Below are 12,732 nucleotides of genomic sequence, written 5' to 3' on the forward strand. Positions count from 1 at the left end.
AGTCATAGACTGTTCTCTCTGCTACCGCACGGCAAGCGGTACCGGAGTGCCAAGTCTAGGTCCAAAAGACTTCTCAACAGCTTCTACCCCCAAGCCATAAGACTCCTGAACAGCTAATCATGGCTACCCGGACTATTTGCACTGCCCCCCCACCCCATCCTTTTACACTGCTGCTACTCTGTTAATTATTTATGCATAGTCACTTTAACTCTGCCCACATGTACATATTACTTCAACTACCTCAACTAGCCGGTGCCCCCGCACATTGACTTTGCACCGGTACCCCCCTGTATATATAGCCTCCCTACTGTTATTTTATTTTACTTCTGCTCTTTTTTTCTCAACACTTTTTTTGTTGTTGTTTTATTTTTACTTTTTTTTTTTTTTTTTAAATGCACTGTTGGTTAAGGGTTGTAAGTAAGCATTTCACTGTAATGTCTGCACCTGTTGTATTCTGAAATACATAAACACACTACAAGTCAAAAGTTTGGACACACCTACTCATTCCAGGGTTTTTCTTTATTTTAAATATTTTCTACATTGTAGAATAAGTGTCTCCCAAGTGGCACAGTGGTCTAAGGCACTGCATCGCAGTGCTAGCTGTGCCACTAGAGATCCTGGTTCGAAGCTGGCCGCAACCGGGAGACCAATGGGGCGGCGCACAATTGGCCCAGCGTTGTCCAGGGTAGGGGAGGGAATGGCCGGCAGGGAGGTAGCTCAGTTGGTAGAGCATGGAGTTTGCAACGCCAGGGTAGTGGGTTCGATTCCCACGGGGGGCCAGTATGAAAATAAAAAAAGAATAATGTAGTTACCAGCCTCAGAAATTGCAGCCCAAATAAATGCTTCACAGAGTTCAATTAACATTCACATCTCAACATCAACTGTTCAGAGGGGACTGTGTGAATCAGGCCTTCATGGTCGAATTGCTGCAAAGAAACCACTACTAAAGGATACCAATAAGAAGAGACCTGCTTGGGCCAAGAAACACGAGCAATGGACATTAGACCGGTGAAAATGTGTCCTTTGGTTTGGAGTCCAAATTGGAGATTTTTGGTTCCAACCACCGTGTCTTTGAGACGCGGTATGGGTGAACGGATTATCTCCACATGTGTAGTTCCCACCGTAAAGCATGGCGGAGGTGGTGTTATGATGTGGGGGTGCTTTGCTGGTGACACTGTCTGATTTATTTAGAATTCAAGGCACACTTAACCAGCATGACTACCACAGCATTCTGCAGCAATACGCCATCCCATCTGGTTTGGGCTTAGTGGGACTATAATTTGTTTTTCAACAGGACAATGACCCAACACACCTCCAAGCTGTGTAAGGGCTATTTTACCAAGAAGGAGAGTGATGGAGTGCTGCATCAGATGACCTGGCCTCCACAATCCCCCGACCTCAACCCAATTGAGCTGGTTTGGGATGAGTCGGACGGCAGAGTGAAGGAAAAGCAGCCAACAAGCGCTAAGCATATGTGGGAACTTCAAGACTGTTGGAAAAGCATTCCAGGTGAAGCTGGTTGAGAGAATACCAAGAGTGTGCAAAGCTTTCATCAAGGCAAAGGGTGGCTATTTGAAGAATCTCAAATATATTTTGATTTGTTTAACACTTTTTTGGTTACTACATGATTCCATATGTGTTATTTAATAGTTTTGATGTCTTCACTATTATTCTACAATGTAGAAAATAGTAAAAATAAAGAAAAACCCTTCAATGAGTAGGTCTGTCCAAACTTTTGGCTGGTACTGTATGTATGCATGTAACCAAATTATAACTAAAACAAGTTGAACAACAATCAATTTTATGTTATAACATGGTTCTAACTTGATGAGGGAGAACTTACGTAGATCTCATTGTGGTCGAAGCGTTTCCTCAGGTTCTCGATGAAGGAGTCTTCGTTGAGGGGTTCTAGCAGGACCATGTCCCCCACCCCTATCATGTTGTCTAGAAGTGATGTCTTCACCTCCATTTTGGAATCAGCAATCCCCCCTGTAGAGAAAAGTAACAAATTGAATACATTAGACACAGACAGTGTGATTTGAAACAAGATAAAAATGTGTGCACATGGATGTGGCTACTATATTGGTAGCAAAAGTATGTAGTTGCTACAAATGACATTATCAGCTGTCAGTCAATGCATCAACTCTAGAACTTCAGTCATTATGGTTTAGGTGAACTCCTATTCCTCTTTAGACAGATTAAGATTAGGCACTCATCCTCGTGCAGTGACAATCTAACGTGGAATAGTGATATACAGGAGGGCTTGATTGGCAGTCCACCACCTTATAGAAGTCTATAGCCTCCCATGTCCATAGTCCACTTCTAGTAGTCCAGCTGTGGTCTGTCTGGAGCAATAGTGTCAAGGACAGTCAGTCAGTGCCCCTTTTCCGACCCTAGCCAGGTCCAAACCCCTCACCAGAACAGATAGCATGCTACCTGCTGATCCAATTGCTGCAATCCCCTCACATTAACTTGCCTCATCCAGGACCATCATAGTATTTGACTTCTACAAATGGCCGTCTTAGACTGCGCTACAGTGTAAAATGCATGCCTACTGACCACAGTGCTGGTTTTCCCAGAATGATGCATGTTAAAAAAAATTGACAGTCACAGCTGGTTTACAGTTAGTTATTAATCACACTAAGCCAATATTACAAGTGTCACCTTTGAAAAACACAACCCCAACCAACCTAGAAGCCCATGTTAGTGCATGGTGGTAGGTTGTTACTACTGATCTAAAGGACGATGAGCATGTCGCTTCACCCCAGACCCTCTGTTACAACAGCGCACAGAGTTTGGGGTACAGCAAAGCCCCGGTATCAAGGCCTTGAATGTGGCCCTAGGCCTCTTTATCCTCGGCACTATAGCGCTAGGATTAGTGTCCACAGGGGACAGGGAAAGTGGGTGAAAAACTGCCACCCCCAGCAATGTCTTTGTGTCCTGCTCTCTGGTTCGGATCTTTCCCCTGCTTTCTAAATATTACCCAGGGGTTTTTCTGGATCAAAAAGGGGCTTAGGTGGTGGGCGTGGCATGGCAATGCGCGAGGTTGGCCGTCGGCACGGCTACATTTTAGAGAATTTGAGACCCCCCCATCTTGGCCCTGTAGAGAAATTGTATTATTTTTAAGCCAATTTCCTGAAATTCTACAAATTTCTCCATGGAGATGAGATTATACACATTTTACCATGCAATCGAGAGAATGTTGCAGTTTTAAAGCTAGTTTCCGGCAATTCTATGCATTTCCCCATGGATAATGCTGTCCATAATAACAGAAAACTTAAATTCCTTGTTTTTTTTAATTAAATTCTACCCGACTGTCTAGCATTTCTTTTGGTGATAGTTCTCAAAGATTATATTATGAATACATATATTAGGTCCATTATGTTGTTTTCTACATACTCTATATCTGGTTTTAGTCGTTTAAGTTTACACTTTGTGTTTGGGGGGCGGGGGGAGATGGAAAAACTAACCAAACATAACAAAACACATACACACAAAAGTATGTGGACACCTGCTTCTCAAACATCTCAATCCAAAATCATGGGCATTAATATGGAGTTGGTCCCCCCTTTGCTGCTATAACTCTACTCAGCAAATTGGATGTAGTCTATCACAGTGCCATCCGTTTTGTCACCAAAGCCCCATATACTACCCACCACTGACCTGTACGCGCTTGTTAGCTGGTCCTCACTACATATTCGTCGCCAAACCCATTGGCTCCAGGTCATCTATAAATCACTGCTAGGCAAATCTCCGCCTTATCTTAGCTCATTGGTCACCATTGCAACACCCACCCGTAGTATGCACTCCAGCAGGTATATCTCACTGGTCATCCCCAAAGCCAACACCTCCTTTGGCCGCCATTCCTTCCAGTTCTCTGCTGCCAATGACTGGAACGAACTGCAAAAATCTCTGAAGCTGGAGACTCTTATCTCCCTCACTAACTTTAGGCGTCAGTTGTCAGAGCAGCTTACCGATCACTGCACCTGTACACAGCCCATCTGTAATTAGCCATCCAACTACCTCATCCCCATATTGTTATTTATTTTGCTAATTTGCACCCCAGTATCTCTATTACACATCATCTTTTGCACATCTATCATTCCAGTGTTAATATACGAAATTGTAACTATTTTGCACTATGGCCTATTTATTGCCTTAACTCCATAATTTGCTACATTTGCACACACTGTATATATATTTTCTGTGGTATTTTTGACTTTGTTTTACCCCATATGTAACTGTGTTGTTTTTAAATCGCACTGCTTTGCTTTATCTTGGCCAGGTCGCAGTTGTAAATGAGAACTTGTTCTCAACTGACTTACCTGGTTAAATAAAAGGTGAAAAAAATAAAAATAAAATAACAACCTCCACTCTTCTGGGAAGGCTTTCCACTAAATGTTGGAACATTGCTGCCGGGACTTGCTTCCATTTCAGCCACAAGCATTAGTAATGTCGGCAACTGATGTTGGGCGATTAGGCCTGGCTAAAAGTCTGAGTTCCAATTAATCCCAAAGGTGTTCGATGGGGTTGAGGTCAGGGCTCTGTGCAGGCCAGTCAAGTTCTTCCACACTGATCTCAACGAACAATTTCTGTATGGACTTCACTTTGTGCACGGGGGCATTGTTATGCTGAAACAGGAAAGGTTCTTCCCCAAACTGTTGCCAGCACAGATTGATCTAGAATGTCATTGTATGCGGTAGCGTTAACATTTTCCTTCACTGGAACTAAGGGGCCTAGCCCGAACCATGAAAAAACTGTCCCACACCATTATTCCTCCTCCACCAAACTTTACAGTTGACACTATGCATTGGTTTAGGTAGCGTTCTCCTGGCATCTTCCAAGCCCAGATTCGTCGGTCGAACTGCCAGATGGGGAAGCGTGATTCATCACTCCAAAAGAACGTGTTGCCACTGCTCCAGAGTCCAATGGTGGCGAGCTATACACCACTCCAGCCGACGCTTGGCATTGCGCATGGTGATCTTAGGCTTGTGTGCGGCTGCTCGGCCATGGAAACCCATTTCAAGAAGCTCCCAACTAATAGTTATTGTGCCGACGTTGCTGCCAGAGGCAGTTTGGATCTCGGGAGTGAGTGTTGTAGGACAGAATTTTTTTACGCGCTACAGCACTCGGCGGTCCTGTTGTGAGCTACCCCATCGCGGCTGAGCCATTGTTGCTCCTAGACGTTTTCACTTCACAATAACAGCACTTACAGTTGACCGGGGCAGCTCTAGCAGGGCATAAATTTGACAAACAGAGCGACTTACAGTTAGTGAGTGCATACATTATTTATTTTTTTCATACCCCCCCGTGGAAAACGAACCCACAACCCTGGCGTTGCAAACGCCATGCTCTACCAACTGAGCTACATCCCTGCCGGCCATTCCCTCCCCATACCCTGGACGACGCTGGGCCAATTGTGCGTCACCCCATGGGTCTCCCGGTCACGGCCGGCTACGACAGAGCCTGGATTCGAACCAGGATCTCTAGTGGCACAGCTAGCACTGCAATGCAGTGCCTTAGACCACTGTGCCACTCTTGGAAAGGTGCCACGTTGAAAGTAACTGAGCTCTTCAGTATGGGTCATTCTACTGCCACTGTTTGTCTATGGAGATTGCATGGCTGTGTGCTCGATTTTATACACCTGTCAGCAACATGTTGCTGAAATAGCCGAATCCACTAATTTGAAGGGGTGTCCACATACTTTTGTGTGTGTAAAAGAAAGGTAGTTGCCCAGTGCTCCCCAGGCTTCACGGCGCGGAGGTCAGTTCAACTGTTTTAATCTGAGTCAGGTCTTTACGTTCAGATTTTGTCTGTGTGTCCCCAAAAGGCACCCTATTCCCTATAGTGCACTACTTTTGACCAGGGCCCTCCGGTCAAAAGTAGTGCGCTATATAGTGGGGAAAAAAAGTATTTAGTCAGCCACCAATTGTGCAAGTTCTCCCACTTAAAAAGATGAGAGAGGCCTGTAATTTTCATCATAGGTACACGTCAACTATGACAAACAAAATGAGATTTTTTTTTCCAGAAAATCACATTGTAGGATTTTTAATGAATTTATTTGCAAATTATGGTGGAAAATAAGTACTTGGTCAATAACAAAAGTTTCTCAATACTTTGTTATATACCCTTTGTTGGCAATGACACAGGTCAAACGTTTTCTGTAAGTCTTCACAAGGTTCACACACTGTTGCTGGTATTTTGGCCCATTCCTCCATGCAGATCAGCCACGTTTCATCTTCAATGCCCTTGCTGATGGAAGGAGGTTTTCACTCAAAATCTCACGATACATGGCCCCATTCATTCTTTCCTTTACACGGATCAGTCGTCCTGGTCCCTTTGCAGAAAAACAGCCCCAAAGCATGATGTTTCCACCCCCATGCTTCACAGTAGGTATGGTGTTCTTTGGATGCAACTCAGCATTCTTTGTCCTCCAAACACAACGAGTTGAGTTTTTACCAAAAAGTTATATTTTGGTTTCATCTGACCATATGACATTCTCCCAATCCTCTTCTGGATCATCCAAATGCACTCTAGCAATCTTCAGACGGGCCTGGACATGTACTGGCTTAAGCAGGGGGACACGTCTGGCACTGCAGGATTTGAGTCCCTGGCGGCGTAGTGTGTTACTGATGGTAGGCTTTGTTACTTTGGTCCCAGCTCTCTGCAGGTCATTCACTAGGTCCCCCCGTGTGGTTCTGGGATTTTTGCTCACCGTTCTTGTGATCATTTTGACCCTACGGGGTGAGATCTTGCGTGGAGCCCCAGATCGAGGGAGATTATCAGTGGTCTTGTATGTCTTCCATTTCCTAATAATTGCTCCCACAGTTGATTTCTTCAAACCAAGCTGCTTACCTATTGCAGATTCAGTCTTCCCAGCCTGGTGCAGGTCTACAATTTTATTTCTGGTGTCCTTTGACAGCTCTTTGGTCTTGGCCATAGTGGAGTTTGGAGTGTGACTGTTTGAGGTTGTGGACAGGTGTCTTTTATACTGATAACAAGTTCAAACAGGTGCCATTAATACAGGTAACGAGTGGAGGACAGAGGAGCCTCTTAAAGAAGAAGTTACAGGTCTGTGAGAGCCAGAAATCTTGCTTGTTTGTAGGTGACCAAATACTTATTTTCCACCATAATTTGCAAATAAATTCATTAAAAATCCTACAATGTGATTTTCTGGATTTTTTTTCCTCAATTTGTCTGTCATAGTTGACGTGTACCTATGATGAAAATTACAGGCCTCTCATCTTTTTAAGTGGGAGAACTTGCACAATTGGTGGCTGACTAAATACTTTTTTTCCCCACTGTAGAGGATAGGGTGCCATTTGGAACGCACATCAGTTTGAGGATTAAACCCAACCCTGCCTCTCTCAAGCCAAGCAGACGTCCATGGCTCACCCACAGGTCAAGTGAGAGGGCCGTTCTTCCCTTACATAATTCACAGAGGAATCTCTCAAGTCCACTGTGCCGAGTCCGCCGACCTTGTTACTGGCTGATGAAGTGGTCCTCTGGAGACCTCAGGCCTTCAGGATTAATGGACTTCAGGTCCCACAGAGACAGCAGTTTTAGTTTTGGCTGCCTTTCCTGTCCAGGGCCTGTATCATAAACCATCTCAGAGTAGGAGTGCCGATCTAGATTCAGGTTCCCCCTCTAATTCATTCATTAGGACTTTGAAGGCAAAACTGATCCTAGATCAGCACGCTGACGTTGAGATGCTATTAAGAATACAGGCCCAGAACTAAGTGAGCAGCGTCTGTATGGTCGCCTTCTCCAGGTGCTTGTAATGCAAATAAATGAGGCTTAATTCATTGTTATAGTACCCTGCTAAGATTTCTGCAAAAACTACATATTCCAATATCTGGGGGAAAACCCAATTCACTCCAATATCTAACTGCTCTGTTGGGAAATACAATTCCAAGGTTTATTTTCTTTATTGCATAGCAACGTGGAGAGTTCCGTTGAAAACTGGACTCACTGACTGTGTACCCCCTCTCAGAGTTTCTCTGGCTTCTGTTCTGCTAGAGGGCACACGTATGAGGCTATAAAACTGTTCTTAGTAGGACACAAGCTTCCACGATCCAAACCCACACAGGGTACGGAAAATAATAATACATGTCTTTATTCCAGTATAGATGGCAGCTAAAAGCTGAATTGCTTATACATCAGGAAATTCAAGAAAACAAAATAATCATGTGAAAAAGATCAAGGATTCACAGGTAAAACTGGTAACATTCTGTCCCATTTTTGCTGAGAAAATCTCTTAGAACTTCATTTATTCATCTTATACATGTTGGCTCCATATTAATCTTTGCAAATATTAGACTGTTTAGTGATAAACAAGTTTAACTGCTAAACCCATTCTATTGACCCAGTTTGCATAACTGTAATATTGAAAATGTAAGCCTTGTGGCAGTCTTCTGTCAGTCATCATTAGCCTACCTGTTCACAGTGGGTTGGGTGGGAAGATACGGGACAACAGCAGAGTGGTGTGCCTCAGTTTAAACCATGTGGACCCTCTCAGACTAATTGAGGAAATAATAACAATCAACAAATACATTTAGAGCAGGAAGATAATATACAATAACAACAGGAAGAACCCCACTGCACCTGGCAGTAGCTGGCTGTAGCCAGAGAACACCAGTCTCTGGTTGTAGCTGAGAAACAGGCCACAGCTGCTCTGGGCCGTGTTCATTAGGCAACACAGACTGAAACGAGAAAGGACTTCCTGGACTAGTCCAATAACAAACATTCATTTTTCATGCAAACACATTTTGCTACTGCGTGTCCTAATGAATAAGACCCTGGCTTGCTGTAGCGTATAACAGCCCACAGCTGCTGTGGATGGGACTGCCTAGTCTAGGCGTATACCATTGGAGGCTGGTGGGAGGAGCTATAGGACGATGGGCTCATTGTAATGTCTGGAATAGTATAAATGGAACCATTTCAAACCATATGTTTGACTCAGTTTCATTTATTCCATTCTAACCATTACAATGAGCCTGTCCTCCTATAGCTCCTCCCACCAGCCTCATCTGGTGTATACTATACTGCTGCTCATTTATGGGCCATACCTTTGGCACTAATTAGAATAGCAGACGGTCATCACCCACCACTTGCATTCAAATGTCAAACATTTCAACGTCACAGGAAATATGTAAAAAAAAAAAAAAGATCTCTGAATGAGCACTGTGAATAATACAAAGCATGATGTCAGCGTCGGCTTTAGCTTCAGCTGAGAGTCGATTGCTCCGCTAATATTTTTCATGATTTCAACAAGGATCAGGAGAGGGACAAAAATCTGGATGAGCTGCTGCCTGCCTAGTAGCCTGGTACCCCAGATTCAAACAGCACTACAAGGCAGCACCATCAGCAGCCAGTGACACAACACTACCCTATTTTATTGATTTATTGGTTGTTTTTGCAGAGGCAGCAGCTATTCTTCCTGGGATACACATTAAAGAGAGTGCCTGAGCACTGAGCAGCCTCCCTCCCTGCCATATCAAATCCTATTGAGGGGGGGGGGGGGGCATTGTTGCCAGATCAAGAGAATCAGTAAAACAATGCTGTGTTGTCATACACTGTAGGTCAAATGTACTTAGGATTTGGGTATATACATAATTGGATGAGTTTACAGTGCATTAGCAAATCAGTCCCGTTCCCACAACAAATAGATTTCATAGTATGACAAAATATTAAGCCATTTACTCATTCATAATCCGTAATATTAAAGAGAAACTCGATTACATGGCCTAAAAAAACTTTTGCCACATGAAAAGTCTACTTCAATGACTGTTACATGGAGGTTTTGGTCCTGGGATTACAAAGCAAGTCACCTACATAATATTGGTGCTGGCTCACCTCCAGCGTTTGACATTGCCCCATATTTCCAGATGAGAGCAACGAAAATAATGTATAATTGAAGGTTCCTGGACTGGGGCCATGAGTGATTTTCCACTCACATACCGTGGTGAGAAGTGTGAAAAAAATTCTGTCCATCTCACCATCGGGCAGAGCACGCACACACAGTCTTACGCAGCTAACCTTGTGGCGACATACAATTCAGTCCCATTCTAAATTATATTACCCCTAACCTAACCCTCACCTTAACCCAAAAACCTTAACCTAATTCTAACGTTAACCCTAAACCCCTTAGAAATAGCATTTTACCTTGTGGGGACCAACAAAATGTCCCCAGTTGGTCCAATTTTTCTTGGTTTATTATTCTTGTGGGGACTTCTGGTCCCCACAAGTATATTTAAACACGTCGACACACACACAGGCCTCATTGACTAGGCTACATTTAAAAGATATGCAGAGCATGCCAAATAAAACATGTCTAGCTGCTGGATACTGACTTGAATTGAATTGAAAGGATGCCCGATGTACATTTTCAACCATACTGCAATTTCACCATGAGAAATTTAATCTAAATTAAAAACTAATTAAAAAAGTCAAAAACGTTGGTAAATAGTAGTATGATCCACTATGAGCCAGACATGCAAACCTAAGCGCCAGTCTACCTTGCATGACACATGATGGTGCAGCTTGAGCAAACAAATTATATTAAAGTCCATTATGGCATTTAATTGACTGTAAATCCCCTGTGGTAGGGACAGAGAGGTTGTGTGGGTTGTGAGAACATCACAGCTTGTTGGCAATCACAGCGATTAAAAACAGAGACGACGCAGTCGATCAGACAGGCTGAGGAGCTTTAGTAAAGCAGAGCGAGAGATGCATCATGGGGGGTTGGTGGATGAGGACAAGAGCAATGGAAGGCTGGGACAGTGACCTGCAATACTAGAGTGTGGATTTTCGTGTGTGTGTATATATAATTCGTCCTAGTCCTTCCCTGCATTTATAAACTGCTTAACACCACTGAATTAACTGACAACCAACTTAGTGATGGTGAGAGGATTTCTCTAGGAATGGATCTGGATTCATCCTGGGAATACTTAGTGTGCTCAGCTGGCCATTTGACTTGAAATGATGCATGTTGTGATCGTTATCAGGAAGGAATGATGAAGCATCTTGGCACTTGGTCACGGCTGCATCCCAAATGGCACCCTATTCCTTGCATACTGTAGTACACAACCCATAGGGCTCTGGTCAAAAGTAGTGCACTATATAGGGAATAGTGGCATTTGGCCATGATTCCAGATCCGTGCATCATACTTGTGTTTGCACAACATTAGTGCGGTTGACACCAGTAACCGGTCTATCAGAGAGCGAGAGAGAACACAATACAGGCCCATCTTTCTCCTAAATGACCTTACTTTGTGTGGTAAACTCACCCTGGTGAGTCATGCAAATGAATACAATATCCTCATTCAGAAAATAAGAGAATAATCATAACTGTAATGTCTAGTTCAATTACAACTAGCCTATTAGAACTGGAATTCTTTATTTTATTTAATAGTCCACGTAACAGAATGCTGCAGACTCAGATTTTTCCAAAATTGATAACTGCAAAGTTAAACAAACCCTACAACTTCATGCATAAGGACTACTTTAAACAATTTCCACTGAAAAGTTTACAAAAACACATTTCCTTGAAGAACAGTGCAGATGCAAAGTTTGGTAACAGAATGACAACTCGTGCCGTTTGTGCCGTCATTCTGTTACCAAAGTTACATCTGCACTGTTCAAGTAAATGCGTTTAAAATTGTCAGTGGAAATTGTTAAAAGTCGTCCTTGTGCATAGAGTTGCATGGTTTAACTTCGTAGTCATTGGTTTTTGTGTGACATACATTTTAAAGTGAAACATCTGAGTTTCAGCATCATTCTGTTACAGTGGAATTGCCTAGAGCTGACAGAGATACTTATAAATAACATTTATAGAAAGAACATAGATCCTCCTTAGAAACTCAAAGGTTAAGCAACAAGTCTGGTCAAAAGACACAACTCATAAATAATAATGAGTTGAAAGTGAGTGTAAAGTGCTCAAAAGGGTCATTGACTTGGCACAGCAACACATCTTCATGACCAACAACTTATAAGCAACAGCTTTAACATTCCCTGTCAGAGCCAAAGTCCTGCCTGGGGCAACAGGGACTTTATGAGGACTTGACATTAGTTTGAAAGTTAATATTAATTAAATAAATGGTTGTCATTTTTCCTGGAGGTGTTTTAGAGAGGGTAGGTTGTTTTCCTTCAGCAAAGCAACCAACCATGCCTGTCCCCAACAAACAAAAGTGTCCCAACTAAAGAGAGCACCAACACCACACAGCAAATTTCTTTGCCTTGTTGACAGTGCGAGACAGCTGGGTAGTGGTCCCTACCACCCTCCTCACAACTACCACCAGTCCATCCAATCAGCCCTGTTAGCCTCCAGTGATAATCACTACCGCTGCAAATCATTTCCGGGTGTGCTGCTGGTCTGCTAGAGCAGGGTTTCCCACACTTGTTCCTGGGGCCCCGCTTGGGTGCACGTTTTGGTTGTTGCCCTAGCAGATTAAAATAATCAAAGCTTGAGGAGTTGGTTATTTGAAAATCAGCTGTGTAGTGCTTGGGAAAAAAAAAAAAACGTGCACCCAGGGGGGCAGGACCGAGTTTGGGAAACCCTGTGCTAGAGTGGAAGGAAGGGTTCCTCTCTAATTTAATCTACCCCACCCCTTCCTCCACCCCCTTATGCTGTGGCCCTGCCTTCCCATGTTTATATGGTGGCTGTCCTGTTCAATCCATGTGCTGCACCAGACCTGATGGTTTTTAACTACCAACTAACCACCCCACTGGGTT

General features: G+C 43.4%; 1 protein-coding gene across 7 annotated transcripts in view; it reads right to left on the reverse strand.

Moving 5' to 3' along the window:
* The window catches only part of LOC311129826 (unconventional myosin-Ib-like), a 122,038-nt gene that overhangs the window by 105,102 nt on the left and 4,204 nt on the right, over positions 1-12,732 (reverse strand). For all 7 annotated transcript variants that reach the window (XM_084162284.1, XM_084162289.1, XM_084162287.1 and 4 more), the window contains one exon: positions 1,844-1,989. In XM_084162284.1, the coding sequence (XP_084018410.1) occupies positions 1,844-1,969 (126 nt within the window). In that variant the 5' untranslated portion in view covers positions 1,970-1,989. The remainder of the gene's footprint in view (positions 1-1,843; positions 1,990-12,732) is intronic.

This window comes from Coregonus lavaretus, assembly GCF_964263955.1.
Source record: "Coregonus lavaretus genome assembly, chromosome: 5".
NCBI lineage: Eukaryota > Metazoa > Chordata > Actinopteri > Salmoniformes > Salmonidae > Coregonus > Coregonus lavaretus.